Raw genomic sequence first — 26083 nt, forward strand, 5'->3', positions numbered from 1 at the left:
CATCTCTATTTGAACGGCACCCATACACACTGTTAATCATATCATAGAAACCGTAAAATGGATTTGATATTTCTTATCATTGGTCACAGTTTTGTCGCTTCTTTTCTCGGTAAGCTTGTGTATTGCAACAACCGACCAAACGCAATAAAGAAAGTTAAAGTCAGCTGTTGTACAAAACATAGTAACTCAATAATGTGATATTTACAAATAATACCAGATTGCTTTATTTTTGCATATGTACAAAATCAGCATTATGGAGTTGCTCTTACTCTGTTCCCTTGATGACTCTGGAATGAAGGATGGAAAGATAAATAACAACACACCATAATTCAACGTAAAAGGGCAAAATGAATGTATTATATCAGCGATGTTGTAGTATATTGGACGTGATGGCTCCATCAAGTAGTTACAAATATCCACTGTTATTACTTGTGACCTCAAGGCCTGTGCCGTTAATTACGGCTAAGTCTAATAATCTGAGGGTGATCTGAAGGAACAACAGACTCCACAAAGCGCGAGCTGTGTCCCTTTGTTGTCAGAATGCGATAACGATGGGTTCGGATCAAAGATCCACCTTGATTAACATGCATATGGTCAAAGTTAGTCAACTGTGCCGAGCTCATGGTTTTCAAAGATAAACGTCTTGGATCTGTACCAGCTCTTTACTGCAACAGTAAGCTAATACGTAATTAGCATGTAGTTATCCTATTGTAACCACTAAAACGAAGGTGAACGAAGCAACTTTTACGATAATCCTTGATCGCAAGTATTCCAACTGCAATAAGCCATAAGCAGCTTTCAGTCTTCGTAACTTCGAATAATTCGACAAACATATGACACAATACTGACTGACGTTTGACCTGTTTTAGTCATTGTCACCGTAGAAGACACAATGTCTTCTTGAATTCTGCTTATAATTTCCTTTTCATGATATTGTCGCAGTCTTTTATATTGAGTGAGTGAGTGAGTTGTTGTTTACACCGCTTTTAGCAATATTCCAGCAATATCACGACACCAGAAATGGTCTTCACACATTGTGCCCATGTGGGGAATCGAACCCGGGTCTTCAGCGTGACGAGTGAACGCCTTGACCAATAGGCTACCCCACCACCCCGCAATCATTTATAAAAAAAATTCTATACACAGCTACAAAAGTTTAAAACGGTTGCTTTTGTGAATTACACCAACGACCACGAATCAAACACCGTTCAATAAAACATATTGTATTTGTATTGAATGTGTCATGAATAAACTATCAACAGTCATACCATCTCACATGCGTTACTTTTTACTTGTATTAAGTGAGATTTTACACTATCGGCCTAGGTGACATACACTTTAATACAGGGGAGATTATCATGTCGTTAGTGGGTTTTTTTCATATAATCTTTAAATAAACATGAAGATACAAATGCACCTTTGCTAGTCCCAACACCACAAAGGCAAAGGAAAGGCTTTCAAGGAAAATACTGCAAGGAAACGTAACAAATATATGAAGTTGCAATGCATGGCCATTCAGGACAACTTCACACTTTGTAATACTGTTCGGATTATCGGGGTTACACTTAATAAACTATAACCCTCGTAGAAGTCTCTTTCACACATGAAGCGATCAGAGAGCAGAGGTGGTTTGGCAGATAACAATGCACGTTATGTCTCTTTTTAAAACTTCCGACTTGTTTATAAGTTTCACTCAGTAACCCTCAGGATTCATTTAGAGCTTTTTTGGCCATAGTTACCTAAATAGTATACGTGTTCCTGCGTGTTTGGACAACAGATTGCAGTAAACATCGTTGTCCTAGACAACAGACTGAAGGTTACCAGACCCTCTCTTCGATCAACAGAAACTTGTATCAGATCAAACAAGTCAATCAGGACAGTCGGCGTGAAAAACTGTTCAAATTTATCACCCACAAATTAATGTTCTGTCTATATCAAAGTTAATGTTGGGGCTGGAGATATGTAAAGACACCACACCCGTGGAGAACCCGAACAACGGGTTCCTTCTCAAGTGGGTACATTTGGCCCACAAGCAACCTTAAAATCGATGTGAACTTTAGTTGTGGCAACCGCTAACACGTATATAAAGAAAACATTAAAATGTATCAACACATTCACGCTGTTTCACTACGTGCATACGTACATATAGCAGTATGGGATTGAAGGACAGTTTCATGAAGAGTTCGATCCTCACTAAAGTCTGCCTGGTTCTTCTGGTGTTGGCTCAGATCTGTAGCTGGATTGCTTTCACTGTTCCTGAGTGGGGGAGGAAATACACTAATCCATTGTTGAGTACTGATGGTGGATACACAGGACTTGGTCTGTGGAGGATTTGTACTCGGGCTGCCTCCAATCTCTACTCAGGCCCTTCGGGCTGTTCTCCTTTAGATGGGACTCTGTTAGGTTAGTGTCACATTATTTCATTGTCACGTCATTATAATTGGGTAAGTTGGGATTAACTCACATTCAATCAGTCCTCATTCTGTTAGTACTCAGTGTGAGTGAGATGAGTTTAACGCCGCTTGGAACAACATTCCGGGTTTACCAGGGCGTTTCAAGAGACATCTACTAGGGTTATTGTGGGAGGAAGGCCTAAAGTGTTGCGCGTCTCAGTTACTGAAACCAAATGATGCTGGCAAACAGGGTTCGATGCGGACAAACCTGACAACATACCCTGGACGAACTGGGATGAGTCACACGCCACACGCACGACTTGGTTTTCTGCTGTTTCCAAGCGATTCTTAGATGACTCAGCCACCCTTGGTTTCATTGTGACAGACTGGCGGAAGCCATAACTATTCAGAGTATCAGCTTCTACAGCTTATGCTGGATATGGAGGCAATACGCTCACGCTTTTGGGAGATAGACATAGAGGAAAAAGTATTGATGTAACTTTTATTTAAAACAATGATGCTGCATTTTGTGACTGTAATCGTTAAAACTGTGTGTAACTATGGAAATGTTTTGTAGTATAGGTTTTCTTATATATTACATAACGCTCATTTGACATTTTTAATATTTTACACCAATATTTAATAGCCCTTTTGATGGTATAAATATACAATGGATATCTTCCACATTCGCCTCGCAAAACATGCGCTGAAACAGAGGATTTAATTCCTAGAAATCGTTTACAAGCTGCTACATGTACAACTTCTATTTCGTTAACAACATTCAGTCCCCATATTTCTGCATCGTATAATAAAGTTGGGCAAACTTTGGTGTTGAAAATCTTAAAGAAAAAGTCAAAAGTAATGGCTTAAACATTTACAGTGATCTAAATATATAAAAAAACTTGTTTGGCCTGCAGACATACATTTTCTATGTGCTTGGTTCATACTAATGACCTACTGAATAAAATACCTAGATATTTGTACTAGGAAACACATTCTATTTGTACACCATTATAGAACCATATTTCATACTTCGATAGTCTTCCACCATTTTTTTTGAAAACTATTACCTTTGTTTTTTCCATATTTACCGTCAAACAATTCATTCTCAGAACATAATATCTTTAGGACATCTAGTCTTTTCTGTGGACCAAACACTGTATCAGAGATAAACACAACATCATCAGCAAATAAAAGAAGAAATAACTGTACAAGTTCAGGAAGAAGCTGAATTCCTGGTACGCAACATGCTTCGATTTCATAAGCTAGTTCATTGATAAGAATGGAAAAAAGAAGAGGGCTTAGGATACACCCTTGTCGCAAACCCAATGGACAATAAGAACATGTTGATAAATTATTATTACATTTGACACACGCTTTAACACTTGAATAGAGGGCTTGGATTGATTTTAGCATTTTACTGCTTACTCCTCTTAGCCGTAAAATATTCCACAGTTTTGCCTTATTCACAAAGTCAAAGGCTTTGGAAAGTCTATGAAACATGCATACAATTTACCTCTCTTTTTTAGAGATAGCGTTCAATAACGGACTGTAGGATAAAAATGTTATCAATAGCACTGTAACCTTTGCGAAACCCCGCTTGCGATTCAACGATTTTTTCATAACAAGAGCACCAGAATGTTAGTCTATTACTTAGAATGTGTATGTACAGCTTGCTGAAAATACTTGTAATTGATATACCTCTGTAATTATTAACTACACTAGTGCCCCCTTTCGTGTGTACAGGTACAATAAGACCCATACACCAGGATTCTGGAAAATATGCTCGATCAAACAGAACATTGAATAGCAACTGAATATAGGGAACTAAAATATCCTGTGAGGACTTAAAATATTCTGCTATGATATGATCAGGCCCAGCACTCTTAGATGATTTTAGTTCAGTAATCGCTGCATAGATCTAATCTCTTGTAAAAGGAGCGTCAAGTATACTAGGGCTGTCTTGATCTATCTTCTCTTCAATATCATGATCATAAGAATGTAATTCGACATCAAATGCATATGTATCTGTATACTGAAATATGTTTTTGAAATGTGTATACCACGAGTCCATCGTTATGTTGGGAATAGAAGTTTAAGATGAAGAAAGCCTGCACAAGGTGTCCCAGATCAATTTTGAGTTATTCAGATTTGCAAGTAATTTATCTTTTGCAGATCTGTATTATTTTCCTTTTCTAGATTTTAAAGTACAGTTATACATGTTTCTGGCAAGTACATACTTTCGTAGCAATGCTACATCGTTAAAATGTCTAAAACACCCCAAAAGTCTGTCTTTCTCATGTCTTAGAAATGTGCACTCTTTGTCAAACCAAGGCAGTTAATTTCGTCAATTCATGCCATGTTTGCGTTTCGTGCACTGTGCAGCTTGGCATATTGCATCTGTAAGAAATGCTGCTGCGTTATTAATATCTGAAAGAAAGTTGTCACAATGCTTTCAAGCAATCTAGATATACCAGCTGAAAGTAAATTCTCCCTGAATTGACAGACCTTGCCCACGTCCCACTTAAATTTAAACTTCACACCCTCGCCACGTGCATCCTGTGTTACGTTACCATCTTCGCGTGAGTGCGGCGTAAAACTAAACTCACTCACTCACTTTCTGGGGTTGCAAATATTACATATATACGTATATCTGATTACAGATACACCTTCATTAAAGTGTCACTATTGTCTCCTCTCTTGCAGATTGGTACACAGCTGTGCAGGCTCTCTCCATTTTTGGCTTCGTCGGCATCAACATTGCCTTCATCATCGTCGTGTTGCAAGTGTTCACGTCCAAGTGTGATGACGTTACCGACATCGGGTTCTGGAACGCTATACAGAGTATTGTCACAGGTGCCGTAACTGATTCCCTGTGTTAATTATTGAAAACTGTATCGATTCCATATTATTGCATGCTTAAATACAAATACTCATATCAGACTCAGGTGTTCACTGTGGCCTGTTCACCCTTTAACATTCAATGCCTTTTCACCGGATCAATGTTTTATATTTTATATCTAATATATTATTATTCAGCTAACGTGTTCAACTCATTTTGCATTCAGTGATTGTAGGTAAAAAACAATTCATGGACATCGCACATCATGTGAATGGTCTTTTCAGACCATAATATCTTAAATTTTTTTCTTTATTACAAAATGTAAGTTAATAGTTGTCTCTATTGCTTGCAAAAGACCGATTCTAATCCGGATCATCACAGGTGTATTGTACAAATGTATGTATATAACCATTCATCCAGTAACGTGCTTAACGTGTTTTTCTTGTGTCAAAAATCAGGTAATATCAGTAGAACATATTTCCGCGTACATGTATTAATCATGCAAGATAAAACATACAGGCTGACAATACGCTCTTACTTATATATAAATGTTATTATTTTATTTTTGTTTTGTTTTGTTTTTCAGCTATATGTTACCTTCTAGCGGTGATCGTGTTTGGAGCTGAGTTTGACAACGGGTATTTCCGTCAACCGATTACCCGAACGGTCAAGATCGGAGAGCTGGGGTTCAGCTTCGGCCTGGCTATCGTGGCTCTGTTACTGGAGGGTGTGGCTGGGGTACTGATGCTGGTGGAGAGCAAGAAGGGGAAAGGAACATCGCCGGTGTAGAGCTGAAGTCGCATATGTCGTATTTATGTTACAGATAATGCTATTTATCTTCATGAGGTTACAAATGGTATACCAGATGTTTAGGTGGCATATCCCGCACACATTGAAGGATCTGTGTTATTCAAGATTTCAGTAAAGCTTAATAAAATAGATATTTTGGAATTTCGCTTCTAAAATGGTCTTTGGTGAATTTGTTAAAGGGGTAGACATCTGTTACATCTGAATAGCATGGGAGTGAGGTTGTGAGTTGGGTTTAATGCTGCTATGACAAATGTTCATAGGATTCCCAGTCTCGATATAGCCAAAGCTATCGTTGCGCTAAGACTGTCGTAGAAACAACAAAAGTATAGGAGGCACGACAGTCGTAGCGCTACGATAGCTTTGGTGAAACAATGCCTATGATATCGATACTGGTTACCTTAAAGAAGGGGGTAAGCCATCCTTGATAATCTCCAGTGTCTATTAGGATGGGGCCTTAACCGATGCAACTTAAAATTACCAGGTTCCGCCGTCTTCGTCGTCGTAGTAGTAGTAGTATGTTGTCATGTTTTTGATCACTGGATTGTCTGGTCCAGACTCGATTATTTAAAGATCGCCGCCATTATATAACTGGAATATTTCTGAGTACGGCGTAAAAGATGTAGTAGAATTAGTAGTAGTAGCGGTAGAAGTAGTGGCGGTGGTGACGAATCACTACAGAGATCAACACGACCATGTTATACATCACTAAAGTGATCAACATGGCAATGTGTTTCGTTGCTGGCTTATGACTGGTGATATCAATGTCACAACGTGTTCCATCGCTGGCTTATCACTAGTGATATCAATGTGACAATGTATTTCGTTGCATGCCTTTCTCTACAGAGATCAACATGACCATGTTATACATCAGTAAAGTGATCAACATGGCAATGTGTTTCGTTGCTGGCTTATGACTGGTGATATCAATGTCACAACGTGTTCCATCGCTGGCTTATCACTAGTGATATCAATGTGACAATGTATTTCGTTGCATGCCTTTCTCTCCAGAGATCAACATACGAGAATGTCCCAACTCTGTCTTATCCCCAAGGATATAAACACTGAATTTTGTAATTCCATCGCCGACTTAATGCATTACCTGTACTGAGGGAACAAAGACAATTGCCTAGTGCTAGAAGTCAAACGAAATGCTTCCGTAATGCTCAGACAACAATGTGCCTCTCCAAACTTGATATGGCAGAAATGGCTTAAACCCAGTTTCCAATTCAGGCACAATATAGTCTTTAACTTGCTGGGCGGTGGGGTAGCCTAGTGGTTAAAGCGTTCGCTCGTCACACCGAAGACCCGGGTTTTATTCCCCACGTGGGTACAATATGTTATCCCATTCCTGGTGTACCCTGCCATAATATTGCTGGAATATTGCTAAATGCGGCGTAAAAGTAAACTCACTCACTCTTTAACTTGTAACTAGCAACTGGTAAATACACGACTGTGAAAGCACAATTAGCATACGAGTAGCTGCCTTCGTCGTCACATTCTACCACCCCGACCTTGGTCCTGCCAACCTTGCGTGTTTACGAAGGTTCAGCCCGACAGATAAGCACATAAAAAGGTTATCGGCTTCGTTACATGAACGACAAGACATCCTCAATATAACTAACAAAAAACTAAAATAAATCACGCAATATAACGTCCCTCCCCTCTCTCCCCGAATATATTAAGGCAGAAAGGATTAAAATACGTTTAAAGTGCAGCATATCTTTATCCCCTGTCTAATCAATTCCTCAACGAGAAAATATGACTGTTTGATACAACACACATGCTAATATTTACCCATAGCTACAGTGCTACACCATGGATTTGGATCAACAGGTGTAGAAGCTTGCTCAGTGGGAATGGCATTGCAGCCTAACGCCTTTCTCAGCCCTATCAATAAAGAGGGTTCTCGGTCATTGTGTTCCTCCGGGTCAGTTGTAACCAACAACACTAGGCCTTGGATACTATAAGCACAATAAGCAGTGTCAACCTCAACACACCGAGGCCGTCAGAATACCACTTGAAACCTTGGTCCTCAATAAAATTATATTTTACGAGTGTAAAACAGACTGAGTAAGTGAACTCCACCTTAAGGTCTTGCGGGGATGTATTGCCTGAATTATTGCTACTAGAAGAATGCCGCTAGTTATTTTCATTTTTAATGCAAAACCTAATCATCGTGGACCAATAACAAACATTCTGTGGGTTATCAAATAAAATTCTACCATGACTTGAGTAAATACTGGATTTTGATTGGTTAATCAAAGTCATTTAGAGGTATATAATCACGTTATATACCTTTGATTTTCCAACACAGTATGTGTTATTTTAAAATCTTAATAATGCGGTTGGAGATAAACGCACTGTGTTGGAAAATCAGAGGTTTTAAATCAAATTTAGAGCTATCATAATTTCGTTATATACCTCTGTTTATCACCTAAATAACCATATTTTTTCTTGATTAATATTTTATATACTCTATACTCCATCCATGCTCTCTTCAAATACAGAAACGCATAGGATATACCGAGAATGCTTATTTTGTTTGTACATGTTTCGTTTTAGTCCACAACTTCATTATTTTTACTGAACCATGTTGGTCCTATATTCGTTAACTAGTGCACTGCACAAACGCAACTTTTGTGACTTTAGACAGCAACTTTTATAAGACACAAAAATGTCATGGGCATGAAATTAAAAGCAGAAGGCACCTGCGCGTTGTTGTGACCCTCTTCCACTGTGACTATGACCTTTAAGAATCAAATGTCAGTAAACGTATTGAAATACATTTGTCCTGTTGTTAGTAGAGGTGGATTGTCGAGAAGTAATACTACTTTCTTTGAATATCCGTTCTGAAGTAATAGAGCATGATTCTCTCATGATGCTATAATGTATAATTATATTATGTGTACATTTATATGATCAATATGGGGGTCGGTGGGGTAGCCTGGTGGTTAAAGCGTTCGCTGGTCACGCCGGAGCGCCGGTTCGATTCCTAACATGGGTACATTGCGTGAAGCCCGTTTCTGGTGTCCCCCCGTGATGTTGCTAGAATATTGCTAAAAGCAGCGTAAAACCCGACTCACTCAGTATGATCGGGTCGGTGGGATAGCCTATATGTTCAAGCGTTGGCTCGTCACTATTTAACCCGGGTTCGAATCCCCAATGGGCACAAACGCAATAAATCGGTGTCCCCCGCGTGATGTTCTGGGCTAAAAGCGGCGTAAAACCAAACTCAGTCAGTCAGTCGGTCACCGATCAATAGCAAATTTAATTGTTAAACGAACGCAATAAATCATTGCTTCCGGAAGAGACTCCCGTCTGTACTGATCAAAGAAACATTGTTAGATTATGAATTGTTGTTATACCTAGGCATAATACCACTGCTTAAACCACTAGGAAAGTTATGTCCACTGTTCTTGGAAGTGTTTTATTAGCATAACTCAATAACTGCCCTAGGGCAATTATTTCTATTTAAAAACAATAAAATTGTACTCATTTTGATCATCTTCATCATGCCTAATACATTACACGCGTATCAAATAAGTATGCCCTCGTGGTGTAAGCCGTTTAATCACCCTCACTGCGGTAGTTATTTAAGTAACTACCTTGTAAGGGTGATTAACCTATACAAAAACAATCGGTAAATTAGGCATTGCTTCAGACCGCGGAAATACTATCCCGTGGGAAGTAACTGAAAATGGTGTCGTGTCTACAGATAAATTGACTGTACTTAACACATGGAAACGTGACTATTGTTCTCTGTTTGAGACTGACATTTCTTCCTGTTTTGACGAGGCTCACTTACAGCGAGTTCGGGATGAAATGGACAACGGTCACGGGGCGAGTGATCGGACGTTTGATACCAGTGACCTAGATAAACCGATAACATTGGCGGAGGTTGAGTACGCGGTTGCCCGTTCTAAACGTGGTAAGGCTGTCGGTCCAGACTGTATACCTGCTGAAGCTCTAAAAAGTAAAACATGTATTGATCTTTTATTTAGACTGTTTACATTTTGTTTTGAAAACAATAAGTGCCCGGATATTTGGCGTACTAGTTTTATAAATCCTATCAAGAAGCCCGAGGGTGACCCACGTGATCCATTGGGTTATCGCGGTATTTCACTGCTTTCAGTCCCATGTAAAATATACTCAGATATCCTTAATACTAGACTTACAAAGTGGTTAGAATTACATGATATATTGGTTGAGGAACAAAATGGCTTCCGATCCAAGCGTAGTACTCAAGAACATATTTACAGTCTATATTCAGTAATCAACAACAGAAAGCTAACTGGGAAACCTACTTTTGTGTGCTTCATCGATGCAATGAAAGCGTTTGATAAGGTAGATAGAAATTGTCTATGGTTTAAACTGTTAAAACTTGGAATCAAAGGGAAATTCCTTTATGCTGTTCAATCTATGTACAATAACTCTAACGCCCGTGTACGTATAAACAACTGTTTCACTGATTTATTTAATGTAAATTCCGGTGTTAGGCAGGGTTGTGTAATGTCACCGACATTGTTTTCTATTTACATTAATGACCTAGCAGAAGAAATCAACACTCTCAATTGTGGTGTAAACATTGACGGAGTTATGTTGAGTACACTACTGTACGCTGATGATATTGCTTTGATAGCAGGAGACGAGTTGTCCCTACAGCGGATGTTAGATTGCGTTGATAATTGGTGTAAACGTTGGCGTTTAACTATTAATAAGAAGAAAACTAATGTCGTTCATTACCGACCCTGTTGTTTCAATAGATCACAAGTTGTATTCAAAATTGGCGATGTTACTATTGACTATAGTTTGGTTGCAGGAAAACATTGATATGAACTTTACAGCTAAAGAAATCGCTAAATCTGCCAGTCGAGCACTTGGTGTTATCATGTGTAAATTCAGATCTTGTGGTGGTTTGGCTTATAATGTCTTTAATACATTATACAATAACCTTGTCCAGCCGATCTTATCCTATGGGTCAGCCATATGGGGTACAAAACAATTCAGTTGTATAAATGCAGTACAAAACAAAGCCTGTAGATTCTTCCTGGGCGTTGGCAGTAAGATTCCAAATCTAGCGGTCCGGGGAGAGATGGGTTGGACAACTTCTGGACAAGTTCTGGAGTAAGCTGTGTTCTACTGAGCAGTCGAGAATACCTAGTGCTGTGTGCAGATGGTCTAATACTTTTCCAAAATCCCGGAATAAAATTCTTGTAAATATTCTTAACAAATTGGATCTCCCCGTGGTTGACCTATATAATATGTCTAAAATGGAATTTTATTACGCCTCACTGTGGATACGATCATTAGATTGTCATGATCAGGACTGGAATAAAGAACTTTGGAACGACCGAGGGAAACCTAACGGGAATAAACTCCGTACTTACAGAAAGTTTAAGAAACTATTAACAGCTGAACCATATGTCACTGAACTTCTGCCTAGATCTCATCGCAGTACTCTTAGCAAGTTACGATGTGGCACCTTACCTCTTGAAATAGAGGTCGGTAGATTTACACGCCCTAAAACACCTTTAGACGATAAAATTTGTAAATGTTGTGATGGCAATACGATTGAGGACGAAGTTCACTTTTTGGTCAGCTGTCCACTATATTCGGATTTACGATATGATTTGTGGGAAAATGTACAAAATATTCACCCTTTTTTTTCTCTCTTGCCACCTTCCGACCAGGCTAAATATATGCTAGGTAATGTTAAATTAATAAAACCCTTAGCTGCATTAGTTACTCAAATGTTTAATAGACGTAAACGCACTTTGTAGTCATGTAATTAAATATACCACACTCCACTGTTGCTTAGAGAATTGTGATATTCTATTCTGTTTTAGGTAGAATGTAGTGGCTTGTCTCACAGGCCAGATGTTATATTAAGGGTCTTAAGGTACAACATGTTAAACACAAATTATAACACTCTTTCTTCTCGGTAACCATTTGTAAACGTAGTTTGTAGTCATGTAATTAAATATCCATTGCTGCTTACAAAGCTGTGATATTTTATTTACTACTATCTGTTTTAGATATAATATAGTGCCTTGTGTCTCATATGGCCGGATGTTATATTTTATTGAATGTTTTAAAGTTTATGTTTGTTTTATATATAACATGTGACACAAAAATAAAAATTCTTCTTCTTATTTATAATAATTCCGAAGGTATCAGACGATAGGTTGGCCGGTCATATTGAGATTTTACTGCCACTTCGGTGATTTCGAAAATGCATAAACACTGGCATTAACATTGAAGCTTTGTTTGACTGTTAACGTATTTTTTTCCTGACGTGATATAGTTACCTTGTTCCTACTCGAACGTTTGCCACAGTGAAGGACGACTCTCTCACAAATGTATAGTCAAGATCATTGATACACAATATAAACTCACTCCCGAGCAACACTGGAATAAAGGTAATATGATCTCTAGAGGCTTCAGCTATGCGCCCTTATCGGCCTATTTGTGTCAGTTAATACCTCTGCAGCGCATTTTTACAGTATCACTTCAACCAATACTCACTTATTGGTCTTGGTACGATAGAAATGTAAAATAAAGATCCGACTGAACAAAGTAAACACAAACTCCAAGTAACACAGTGACAGAAATCTAAGGACTTGACATCGATCATCAGGTGTTTGCAAACATGATCACCTTGTCACAAAGTAAGATTATTACTAACCATATTGAAACACGCGAGTTATCTGGGGAGTTCCTGCGGACATGATTGCAACTGAGCCATGTGTTAATAGAATCTAAACAGTGATGTATAACGCGTAACGGTATCCTCATGTAATTAAAGGATGTACATAATATATACGTGCATAGTAAGCTGAGATTTCATTAATATCATTTATACCTTACATTTTTTATTGTGTTAGAGGTGAAGTTGTCTCATGTAACCCAAGAAAAGTAATGCTGATCAAGACATAGTATGCTTAGATATTATTTATATTTAACAATAAGAATTCTGTTAGAGATGCAGTTATTACCAACATATAACCACAGATAGGTAATGTTGATATTGACACGTTCCAGTCTGCAGCGATTGGTTCTAATGCAGGGCCACACAGTCAACTCACGTCATCCTTGTGTGAAGTCAACAACTTTGTTTAAAATTTGTTTTAAATGTTTTAATTCGTGGATGGAATAAAGCATTTCGAAGTGGAAGCATTAAGCTGACCGGACGCCGACACGCTGTATATATAGACTCAGAACACAATGCTGGTTCAGTGGACAAACAGACAGGAAGACAGGAAGACAGACTGACAGATTTCTCAGTTAGATAAAAAAAATACTTTATTTTAACATCAAACAAACCATCAACGATTCTTACAGGTTTAACATTCGGTTCGAACCAACCGTCAGCAGATACTCAACGCCTCTGCTATACAGGGTCATAAATCAGCGGGACATCCTTACCGCTTATGGAATACATGGACTGGGACCGGTTTCAAAAAACATCCTCAGCTCAGATCACTAATGACAGAATATAGCCCCTAAGTTACTGTATGAGTATGAGGAATCGAAATATTTGGACATTACGCTATTTGTTTTCGAAGAGACTGACAATGATCATTTGAAAATACCATTGGACGGCATTTAGGAATATTCCGTACATAGGAAAATGCCATTCGATGGCATTTAGGAATATTCCGTACATAGGAAAATGCCATTGGATGACATTAAAGAATATTCCGTACATAGGAACATGCCATGAGATTGCATTTAGGAATATTCCTTACATAGGAAAATGCCATTGGATGGCATTTAAAAGTGATACACATAAAATGGAAGATTTATTGATGTCAGCTTCTTTATTATAAGGAACACGAAGTTTCGGTGTATATTCTTACTGCATCATGTGCATGGGAGCTAGAAAACAGAGAGCTTAGTTATGCACGTGTGGTAAGGACAAAGAAAAACTAAGTCAAAGACAGACACTTAAACAAAGGAAGCAGGTAGTTAACTGGTGCAGATTGGTTATAGCAATGGGCAATTGGTAATGATGGGAGTTAATCTGTACTGATAGGTAACAAGCACAGAATGGTTATGGATAAAAGGAAGACAAGGGGAAATAAGCACTGATTTATGTTATTGATGGATGTAAGGAAGTTAGCTGAATGGATAGTAGCACAGTTAATTAAATCATTAAGTTTATCCGCTTAACAGAGATGTTCACTGTTACGGTTCACTGTTGTGATCCTTTAATACCAGTTGTTGTTGTTATGGGTGGACAGGACTTAGAAGCTTCCAAAGTGACGGTATGTTATTGGCTGGGGCAGATGTTTTCGGGAATAACGGATCATTGGTAAAGTTGTTATATCAACAAGGCTCACTTTGTACCAACAGGAAACTAGATAGGCAGGAACAGTACCAATGTTTCAGGCATGACCACCGTATAAGTGTGTATGTGTCATCTGGATCATGGACAACACGAAAAAAACAACCATGACGAATCGGCTGGTTAACTTGTTAGATTGCTGCATGTCTTCACATAAATCATTTTAACAATGACGTAATGGCCTTCGTTAATTCCAGTGACCAATGTGAACATACAGAATATTCCTCTTGAACTAATGTCAGTGTGGAAGTGGTATTGTCCAAACCATACTTTCTGATATACACCATACAGGCTAAAGACATCAATGACTTTGTGAAAGATCTGTAAAAGCTTTCTTCTATTATGACCTGGGGTACAGATTTGAAAACCCATTCATCAAGAATTGAATGTTTGTGTTCTTGTTTCACGTTGCAAAACGGTTTCTCCTAAGTGAGTTTATTACTCCCAAAGATAGCATAGATGAGTCAACTGTTTGGTTCTTAACGTAAATCATCTAACACGCAATATTCCCCATTTACAAACAAATGTTACGAGTTCAAATATAAATGGTACGTTATGCCTATGTATTGATAGCATTTTAAATCTTAACAACCTTTTAGAAATCTGCATCCTTATTTCAGCATTGTTTACATCCGTCGAAATAAAACTGTAAAATATAGCCCATTCTATTCATTCTATTATGACCATTTTATATTGATGCAGTCAATGAAGCTTATCACCTTTGTCCAATTTACAATGATCTACGTAATTATGTTCTTCCTGGATACAGCATTGTAGCTCCCAACAGCACGAAATTTAAACAATTGTTATAAATTCTCTCTCGGGTGGCGGTGGTCAGGCTCGCTGACTTTGTTGACACATGTCATCGGTTCCCAATAGCTCAGATCGATGCTCATGCTGTTGATCACTGATTGTCTGGTGCAGACTCGATTATTTACAGACCGCCGCCATATAGCTGGAATATTTCTGAATGCGGCGTAAAATTAAACTCACTCACTCACTCTCTCTCCAGAATCCACTACATGAATCAGTTTCACGCTTTGAGTATATTCCATGAACACTTCAGTCGTGAATACATGAATTCTAGAATTAGCACCAACCAGCTCACTCCCACTCCAGAGCCGACAATGTACAGTGGTAGGTAAAAGTCAAACATAGAAAACGTCTTCCTTCTCACAGAGAGCTGGCACTGCTGAGGGGTATCTAGTCCCCATTGCGTCTTCAAGCGACCAAGGAGACCCTGAGATGTCATCTCACTGAGACTGAAAATATATCGTTCATTCAGATACGGTTTGCCTCAATATTTCTATGTATCAATTTTCTTGTAAAATGTAAGCATATTACAGTACAACCAGAAATTATTGAGAATTTAAAGATTGTAATTTTTTATATTTTTTTCACTCATTACTCACGTATTAAATGTGAATATTAGCAGAACATAACTCCAGATTCAAAGCAGGTGAACAGTTAGTATTTTGTCAAGTCACCATGGGCAGCAATGCAGGCTTCAATGCGGCGGGGCATACTACTGATCAAAGAAGTTAGAAAGTCGTGGTCCATGCTGTCCCAATATCGGACCACCTCTTCTTTCATTTCAGCAATATTTGTCAGATTTTTCTTATTGACACTTTCCTTCCTAAGTACCCAAACATTTTCTATTGGATTTAGATCAGGGCTATAGCTTGGCCAATCTAATAATGTCATATTTTGGGTCCGAAACCAGGCCTGTGAATGCTTTGAACGATGTTTTGAGTCGTTGTCCTGCTGGAAAATCCAAAATTTCCATAGAACACATGAGCAGATGGAAGTAAATGTCCCTCGAGAATATCTGTGTACCGCTCACTGTTCATATTCCCTTCACATACATAGAGGGGCGTTGCCCCTAACACAGATATGCCACCCAACACGTTAAATTTCGGACTGTACTTTGGGCGCTGATACAAAGGTTTTTCAGTTTGTTTGGTCAATTTCAGTGTATTAGGAAACAGCCACACAGAACTTTCATCTGAGAAAATCACATTGTCCCAGTTACAATTTCTATCCTGTAAGCACCAGTTCCACCTTCGCTCCTTTTGTTCAGGTTTCATGATCGGTGATGGAATTCCTCGACTTTTCTGCCAACCCATTGCATGCAGCTCAGTTCTAATTGTCTCCTTACAGACAGCCACAATTCCTCTATCAATCATATCCAGTCTTAAGTTTTCTAAACTCCTTCATTTGTTTTTAGAAACAAGAATACCAAGCCGCCTCCTGTCACGGACAGTCAATTTTCTGGGCCTACCTGCGCCTCCCTGGTGCTCAAATCAGTCAATGCCATATCCATTTGCAATATTTTTCAAAACACGATAAACAGTGGACAAAGGGATGCCTGTTCACTTTAGCTGATCTGATGTCCTTGTTATAATACTCTAAAATCAACCTCCTCTTCTCTAAATCATCCATACTGAGGATCACTGAAAATGTCGTCTGCTAGCAAGTAAACAAAGGGGGATAACTTTTCACAAACTAATGAAAAAGGATTAACGGAATGAAACCAAGCACTTGATAGCTGGTCAAGGTTGTTTATACTAGAATTCCAATTAAACATATTCCTAAAATTCTTACTAATTTCTGGTCATACTATAGTTACAATGGGAAAATGGGAGAATCCCATGCTAAGATATCAGTTTTGAGAGAGAGAGAGAGAGAGAGAGAGAGAGAGAGAGAGAGAGTAGATCATAAGGGAGAGAGAGAGAGAGAGAGAGAGAGTATGATCATTACAGGTAAACATCGTTGTGTTGAACTTACTGTTGTCAAGAAGTAACAGAGCTTGGTCCCTTCTTTATTCTTTCTCTTTTCATTTATTTTGGAAACACCTTGAGTATTCAAGTTCATTCAACCTTAACACAACGGTGTTAGACTGCATTTGTAATATATCACTATACAGAGAACTATAGTATTTAAAAATATTCTTCTTAAGATTTATTTCGGAGCCTAAATAGATTCTTGGTCCGTTACCTTACCTATAATCTACTAGTGGTTTCAAGTTGGATCCTTCCACAAAGCCAATATGATAGGTGATGGGATATATTTCCCGACCTAAAAAGGTCAGATTGCACCCAGCATCAGAAGGGCGATCAGATCGACCAGCGAGAAATGCATACTTCTCTCTCATGACCTTGGAAATATGCACATCATTCTTTGAACTCAAGACATCCTGGTCAGATTGATTAAAGATCTTAACTTTGCTCCAAAACGATTGAAGGATGGGATCGGACGTCGACTGTGAAAGAAAATTTTCCATATAAGAAATGTATAAAATACAGGACATATTCGAATGAAAAAATGTAACTATACTCAATCCCTAAAGAAAAGCACATCCTAAAGCATGAGCTTCTGCGCCTGACAACCCACGTATTTTATTTGCCGACACGATGCTGTAGTGGTTTCCAAGTGTCCGCTAGTAACTGCTGCTGACGATGTAAGGAACTGGCGCAAGTGAAAACGGCGACAACTCTGTCCTGAGATAACGATTTTGTAAGTGGACGTTCGCTTCTTGGGAGATCCTGAATGCTATTTTCCTGTACATTACATGCCACAAGATGATGGTATGTAATGTAATGAACCAGTACCTCTCGCGTTGCAACAGTACCAGCTTCAATTGTCACCAATTCCCGGTGACGACCGTTTATGTAAAGTCTGATTGTGCAAGGTGCATTCCACGTCATTCAAAGAGCTGCCGTTCATGTTTGTTTTTATGTGTACATTTAACCCTCAATAGTCCGTGTAATACTTTTCGAACGTGCATGTAACATGTAGGACTTTATTACGCCCGTAAAAACAACAAAACAGGCCAAAGCATGTGAACAACTGGTCTCCATTATCCAACGACATTATTACAATGTGCGAAAATTGGTAAGTTATGGCACCAGATGTTCGCAAAACACTTCTGGCAGTTATGACATGTTGATTTGAACAATCTCTGGTAAGTGTTCGAATCCAAAATGAATCTTTCTAGCCATAGGTTTCTTTTTCATTGTCTAAATGTGTTTTTAATTGTCCAAATACATGACCTTTTTTATATTGAGATCGACATTTCGTTTCTTTTGAAACTTATGGTAAGGAGCTATTTCATCTGGTTAAAATACAAAAATACATACTAGGTATGTAGATGAATATTGCCTTTTCATGGAATTCCATATCACATTGTTACTTACACTAAGTTGCATGACGGTAGTTGACCCCCCAAGAACTCCAAACGTATATTCCGTGTTCTGCAGTAGTTCAGCTAGTGTGCTGAAGGGTCTGGTGGCCTTGCTTGAAGTGAGCATGGATACTATATTACCACAGTAGACGGCCATGATGACAATGGAGAACATCCACCAACTGGATGTCAAAATTCGACCTGAGATACTCTGTGGAAGACTGGATGCTCCTGGTAATGTAAAGGTAAAACAACTCAAAGAGAGATGCTTGTGTCGTACACATACACTACTGCCTAAATGTTCATTCCCCTTTCACGCGTGTGCAACGCGTGACGCAACCCGTGTGAGTCGCGTTGGTCACTCATGTGGAACCCGTTGGCCACGCGTGTGACACCCGTAACACACGCATTTCGGAGTGAACAAACTTTTGACCAAAGGAGAACCCATGTTAACCTAAACTTGAAGGTCGTAAAAGAGAGATCAATTTTAAATTATCCCATGAAGTCTTTTTAGATTTGATCTTTTCAGGAAAATAAGAGTGATGTGATCAATCATATATATGTGACCTTTGTTTCTACATGTTTTGACATTGTATATAACGTCATTGTCAGAGAATAATCAGATATAGATTCCACTCGGCGTAAAAGGCACATTAATGGATCACCTGGCCATGACACCAGGTGTTCGTAAAAAAGTAACTAAAGCATGTCCTACGGTGGGCACCCGCAACACATAATTTGTCTCCATTGCACCACAATTCGGTGTTGCTTATATCAACGTTTTAAAAATACATTGTACTTATTACACTATATAATCAGATTCCTATTGCATTTCATCGCATTTAAGTCTAAGTTTTCGGAGACATTGGACATTGCAGGTAGGGATATAGGTCCCAGCGATATATTTTTGCCGTAATTATATTTATCAACAGGTACCGTGACAAAGCAAGAACATTGGTGAGTTTAGTATGAAACAACAAGAAAAAAAACAAGAAGATAACATTATCAGAGGTGGAGTTTGGCTGTATCACCATTACAACGTAATATTTCGAAAGTTCAAATTCAGAAACAAAAACAATAATGTGCAGTTTTTCTTTGAAATAATAAATTAACTGACCCAGGAACTAAAATAAACTCAGTGGTTGTGTGACCAGGACATTTTATTAAACTTATCTCTGAAATGCCCTTTCATACATTCACATTTTTAGCATAATTTTTCTTTCTAAACGTATGTGAACAACAAATGGAGGCGTATGCAGTTTGTGAAACACCTAAACAAAACTTGCCATCCCCAAACGTTTGTTTTGAGCTGAGAATTGTTCTGTTAAAGTTTGACTGACTGACTGAGTTTAGTTTTACGCCGCTTTTAGCAATATTCCAGCAATATCACGGCGGGGGACACCAGAAATGGGCTTCACACATTGTGCCCATGTGGGGAATCGAACCCGGGTCTTCGGCGTGACGAGCCTACGCTTTAACCACTAGGCCACCCCACCGCCCTTGTTAAAGTTTGACACTCACAATAGTGTGTAGGAACTAATATATGACATAGGTTCATCTTTCATCTTAGTTTATCCCTGGAAGCATTAAGCCTAATGGGACACATCCCGCAGTGTTAGATACTGGCTACACGTCCTACCTTGTCTTAGTATCGCACCCCCGGTGAAAATGACACACATGACACATGACGAGAGAGAGGAATCAGCATTGGTGCCTCTAACCAAAGTCTTCTCCATCAGCAAGAGCAGCATCGCCACGACGACAACGGACACCAACAAGCACACGATGACAAGAGGTTGCAGCGGAAAGGATATTGATGTTAAATGAGAAGACTGCTCGAGGAAGTACAGGATGTCTGTGTATTCATAGTAGATCGCCGGCTGGCCAAAGTCGGCAACCTCTTCTCGGAAATAGTCAGAGATTATTGGAGCTACAATCATATCAACTTCCTGAAAGTTAAGAAAGAAAAAATTGAACAGAAAAAGAATTCATAATGTGCATCCTCATGCAAAATTCATCAGATAAAAGTTTCATAATACACAAACGTTTTCCGGATCCAGATTCATGAGATGAAATGCTCAAAATATTCTACATAAGCATTTCTAAATTTACCAGATGAAGTATTCATAATAATCCACATAATAATTCTAGATCCAAATTGATCATTTAAAATATTCATAATATGCACCCTCGTTCCAGATCCAAATTAACCATATGAAATATTCATAATAATCCACATAATACATTTTAATTCTCGGTGTCCGTTGTCGTCACCAGATCCAAATTAACCAGACTAATATTCACAATAATTCACAACATAATTCCTGATCCTAATTGATCAAACGAAATATTCAAAACATGCACTTTCATTATAGCTACAAATTAACCAGATGACATAATTATTCCAAGAATACACGGAGTGGGTGATTTCGTTTCATCCACAATAGCAGTTCCTTTGGGGTTTGTCTGAAGAAGAATGTGTCCAGGGTCAACTGCAACGTGGCGCCGGAAAACAGCACGCTCACATGAATTGCAAATTTGTTTGTAAACGATTCGATTTTAGTTGCTGAACATGTCTACGGTACTACGGTACCACGGCACATTCACAGACGGAAAATACATAGACAGACAATACCTTCCTCTGAAGCTGGCCAACAAGTCCGGTCCAGGTAGTGCCGACGTTATTGCCCCACTCTCCGTCGGCTGGCTCTATAAACGTGTACCTGTAAGGGTGATGTAAATAACTGTAGGGAGATATAATACACCCACATGTACATATTGGTTCATTAAAACTATGTGGGTGATCTTGTCTTGGTCTTGATATGTTCAGTGTGAAGTTTTCGAACGTCATTGTTTTGAGGAACACTGCGTTCCGGAGTATATTCTTACTCTTTCATCGCCGTGTTCCTCAAAATAACGAAGTTGACATCCATAAATTCTTACCTTAATGTACAGTGTGGCTCAGGACCCTGGTAAAGTGTTCTACAGACACAGCATGTTATGACCCCGCGCTCTATACACAAGACGGAGATCATGGTATTGTGAGACAATGGTATATAGACTACTTACGTGAAGTTGAGAAGTCTTGACACCTCCTTCAACACATCGATGCAGTAGCCACGATAGCTTCCATCAGGCACTCTCTCAACGAACGTGTACCACTGCTACCAAAAATGTCATCGTGAACATAACCGCAACTTCTTGATATATACTTTTCAAAAGAATAGAGGTAGGCCGCTTTTAGCAATATTTCATCAACATCTAACACATCTGTCACCAAAATTGATTTCCAGAATGCAGCCATATAAAGAATCAAACCACGGTTTCGACGTGAAGAGAACCCCAGCACAAATACACACACAAGCATGATCATGAAGGAGCATTTTATTTCATATTTTTACAATTGGGTTTGTTCTCTGCAGAAACAGAATTTACTGAACTACTTCGCAATAAACTTGTTTCTCACTTCAGAGTAGAGTGACATACGTGTACATAACAAAATGTTCAATTCGTTTTCAAAAGGAAAATAGCTTTTAGGCTTGCATGACATGCTTTAATTATGAATTGTATGTTCACATCTGCAAGTCTGAATTAAGAGTATGATGTTCTAAAATGTCGAGGAAGATCCCCTATGCTGATAAGATTTCCAGTGTAACAATGACAACGGATACTCACTGGCATGGTTCCCAAAAGAAGCTTTCTTCCATTGAAACCATTTTTTCTGTTTGGAAACAAAACGTGCTCCTGTGACAGAACCGATCCCTCACTTAAGTCCACGTTCTCCCATCTGCGTCCCATTGCGCTGTACATTAGGGTATAAGCAGCGTTCTGTAAGACAATACCACAACAATCATATTTTACGGTTAACACTTCGATGGGACTCGCGGATTGATGGGTCAGTTTAACATCCGCTTGCCAGTGGTCACACTTCGTGAGAATTTCGAAACAGAATAAGACTCCAGAATTCAAAGCTTGACGTAAACCCTAGAAGAAGTAGTAATAGATAGTGTTAAGAGAAAACGCATTGATATACTCAACCAAATCAAAATCTTGACACATATTATTGTGAAACCATCAAAGAAAGTATTTTGTATATTTTTATTAAAATAGATGTGTAGCGTAATGCTCTCATCAAGGAAAGAATAACATATTGCATTTTCCATTTTACTAGGAAAATTAATGGACTTCCATGACCCTTTATGACGAAATGTTTTACGTCGGTCACCACGAGTATGTTCAAAAAGCCTACATGTCATTGCCGTGAAGAATATAACGCTGAAAAGAATTATGGCACTCAAAACTGTTACCAATAATATTGGTGTCAAGTTTTTAACTTGCTGAGTATATTTTGGTTTCTAATTCTAATATAATGAGTTTGTTTTGTTGTTTTGAAGCCCTTTTGAACTTCTTCAAATTGTCGGATCAAATAAAAGGACAGTGTTTAGTCAGATATTAATTAACTAAATATTAGGGCATTTTAAAAATTACTCAAGTGGATTGCAATTAACACAGTACTGTTAAAAGAATAATGATGCCACTTTGGGACATTAACATAAACCGATATTTCAATTATTAGTTTAAGTTTTTTTAAATTTCTAATTTTTCCCTCGTTATATGTGTGTGTGTGTGTGTGTGTCTGTCTGTCTGTCTGTCTGTGTGTCTGTCTGTGTCTGTGTCTGTGTGTGTGTCTGTGTGGTTGTTTCAATCAAAATTAAAAGTTCTTTCTCGTTGCTTGTTGTTTTGTTGTTCGTTTGTTTTTTGGTTTTTGTTTTTTTGGGGGGTCTTTTTTTCATTATTTCAAAATTTCTTTCATAAACTCAAAATTCCTATTTTTCTCCATATTCTGCTCCATTAGGTTTTCGAAAACTCTCACATATACAAATCGAAACACATGAAGCACCTGCGACTGTTCTGAACATGGCGCCTCTACCAGCAACACATTGGCCAGCGTTGTGGTATTCAGTCTGTGTCGGGCAGATACACCAGTTACCATCACCCACATGGAGAAGTGCTGTAGGTAGCCTGGACGACTTTCATGAGGAGACAGGGACGTCACCTATAATACAGATACACCTAGATACACTGTCTTAGCAAATATTGATCATTATTCAGTAAGTGTGTTCGAGGTACTGTCCAAAGAACTGACCTTTAACGAATGCCCCAGAACTGGATATGGAGTTTTTCATTATGATCCCTAATACATGAAAGTGATAAAATGTTTATATAATCATATACATACATAATATGCATATATTTACATGTATAATCTATTTATCCCGAAAGTAATAAATGAACACGGATCATTACACCAGGTGAACCCCAAGGATCATTACAAAGTATTAACACAATGGAGGAATACAATGGATCATTACAAAAGATGAACAAAATGGTGGAATACATCGAATATATACAAGACATTTAGAGGTCTCTGGGTGTTGAAAATAGTCAATTATATTTCTCTGTTTGGGGACTTCGACTCCGTCAGCAATGTTCACTATAGTGTATTTCTGTTCAATAGGTAGTCGTTAAAGTTGTAGAGGTGAAACGTGTATTGATTTATAGATCTACCTCTCTATAACCTCAGTCTAGTGTGTATATGACAGGTGAGTTAATTACCATAGCCAATACACGCGAAATACATGTTTCCCCACAGAACAGGATTATTCGTCTCATGGGATCCGTGTATGCAGCGTCTGTAGAGAGCAGCTTAGTGATGTTCCGGTACCAATGTGAGATGTTCAGGAGTTGGTAGGATATGGACTGTGTCCGGATAGACAGCTGGTCAATCAAACTGTCCAAGCCGGACTCTAGGACATGTCAATAATACAATATTACAATAATCAAAACATTCCTTTCAGATTTGATTTGCTATTGGGGATCGATGGATCGATATAACAGCTACGATTTTGAATGTAATTTACATTAAATGAACCTGGGTACCTGACTCACAATGGCATTGTCCCCGAAACTCATTGTCCATATGTTTTCATTTTGATGGTATTTGAAATGGGTTTGCTGATACTTCCAATATGTCCTTTCTGTACCCACCTGTTGTATTATCGTACAGTATAAACAGTCGCCTCCAATGTAAAACAGATTGAACTTTGCCAAGAGCATTGACTTTGCAGTCCTCTGTGGTGGCATTGTGAAGGACATCATCATCGCAGCTCGAACATATCGTTGTCAAGCACCTGTTTACGGGAACGGACCATCCTTCTTGAGAAGCTCCTGAATAACATAAAGCTCGATCGAATGATGGTTGTGAAATGATATACGTATTCCATTTCATTTTATTTTGGAGGACCTTGGGTCCATTTGCAGATTTGAGTATATATGTTTTTGTAAATCATCATCAGGTATTCTAGGAATCTGAGAACATAGTTCAATTCTTTACATTTCAGACAAGACACATCTGAAGGTGATGTATTTTCTAAATTCTTTTTGGGGGGTCTTTTTTCACTTTTTTTTCTCTTCCTATTTCATAAAAGCAAAACTGAATGGCAGACCTATAATTAAGAATACTTTGGGCAGTACCCCATGGTTCTCACTAAAAAACAAAGTGTAAGGATAGGAAGAGGAAATCCATTGCACGAACATTATCCTTGTATTGATAATTAGAAACAGTTATGAAAGGATAAATAATTATTGGAAAAGAAGAAAAGGAAAGTTGTGTTATATTCATACATACTGTTCCATTTTCATATCAACATTATTATATTTACACAAAGCCATATAGCCGATCGGTTGTAACATCATTCCTTATGTTATATCAATTTTAAAAAATATGTTAACGAATGTAATAAACATCCTGTTCTATCGTTTAGTTCAGTTTCGTAAATAACACCATTAACCCCAACCCCACACCCACACCCACCTCTCACCCCACCCCCACCCACCTCTCACCCCACCCACACCCCCACACCCACACCCACCTCTCATCCCCACACCCACCTCTCACCCCCACCCACACCCACACCCACACCCACCTCTTACCCCAACACCCACCCTCCACCGCTTTACATACATGAAAAACAACATTTTAAAACTAATGTAATAATATAACATCTTGGTCTCACCTTAGGCAAGTGAGTTTGTTCAAAATTGTCTCTGTTCACCCAGCAGGAAAATGGGTACCCTGTGAAAAGTAGTCATATGACTATAACCTTCTAGCGCCTAACAGGCAGCTTGGGTTATCCGGGGTAATAATGTGCTGTGCCTTGATTGTTAGAGCTATGATCATACCTAGTGTGGAGTTTGGCGCTATATAAATGGACACATTATTATTATTATTATTATATATAGGGTGGTAAAGTTTCATGAAGAAAATAGTGAACGGCAGCAAGTGCTACAGTTGGAATCTAAGTACCATGGAAAGCACAGAAATGTCGAAGTGCAAAGACAAATCACCCGGGTCTCTCCAAAGATGTCTTTAAACAAGACCAATATCTTTTCATAACCTTAAGAAATATATTCTAAAAGCTGAGTAGACTGTACGATTCCGAATATAC

At 38.5% G+C, this 26083-nt stretch overlaps 2 protein-coding genes across 2 annotated transcripts; one reads left to right on the forward strand and one right to left on the reverse strand.

The window, feature by feature from the left end:
- The first annotated feature begins 2127 nt into the window (after window positions 1-2127).
- Window positions 2128-6186, forward strand: LOC124258091. The gene is made up of 3 exons (XM_046692159.1): window positions 2128-2403; window positions 5100-5249; window positions 5822-6186. The coding sequence occupies exons 1-3, from the start codon at window positions 2154-2156 to the stop codon at window positions 6022-6024; spliced, it is 603 nt and encodes a 200-aa protein (XP_046548115.1). The 5' UTR covers window positions 2128-2153; the 3' UTR covers window positions 6025-6186.
- A 9167-nt stretch (window positions 6187-15353) lies between these two features.
- On the reverse strand, window positions 15354-25514 carry LOC124258070 (probable glutamate receptor). Its single transcript, XM_046692144.1, has 11 exons — window positions 25508-25514; window positions 24624-24803; window positions 24192-24382; window positions 23476-23631; window positions 22251-22403; window positions 21645-21736; window positions 21211-21298; window positions 20215-20524; window positions 18589-18806; window positions 17395-17654; window positions 15354-15654 (listed from the first exon to the last, which is right to left on the reverse strand). The coding sequence occupies exons 1-11, from the start codon at window positions 25512-25514 to the stop codon at window positions 15426-15428; spliced, it is 1884 nt and encodes a 627-aa protein (XP_046548100.1). The 3' UTR covers window positions 15354-15425.
- Window positions 25515-26083: the final 569 nt, after the last annotated feature.

Source organism: Haliotis rubra, unplaced genomic scaffold, assembly GCF_003918875.1.
Source record: "Haliotis rubra isolate DU_JTF1 unplaced genomic scaffold, ASM391887v1 Scf681, whole genome shotgun sequence".
Lineage (NCBI taxonomy): Eukaryota > Metazoa > Mollusca > Gastropoda > Lepetellida > Haliotidae > Haliotis > Haliotis rubra.

Bases quoted from the DNA above. Each gene is read 5' to 3' on its own strand.
- LOC124258091 (XM_046692159.1), top strand. From the start codon at position 2,154: ATGGGATTGAAGGACAGTTTCATGAAGAGTTCGATCCTCACTAAAGTC. The intron at 2,404-5,099 runs GTTAGTGTCACA...CCTCTCTTGCAG, and splicing joins TTTAGATGGGACTCTGTTAG to ATTGGTACACAGCTGTGCAG. The intron at 5,250-5,821 runs GTGCCGTAACTG...TTTGTTTTTCAG, and splicing joins TATACAGAGTATTGTCACAG to CTATATGTTACCTTCTAGCG.
- LOC124258070 (XM_046692144.1), bottom strand. The intron at 22,404-23,475 runs GTGCTTCATGTG...ATTGTCTTACAG, and splicing joins CATGTTCAGAACAGTCGCAG to AACGCTGCTTATACCCTAAT. The intron at 18,807-20,214 runs GTAGGACGTGTA...TTACATTACCAG, and splicing joins GGGTGCGATACTAAGACAAG to GAGCATCCAGTCTTCCACAG.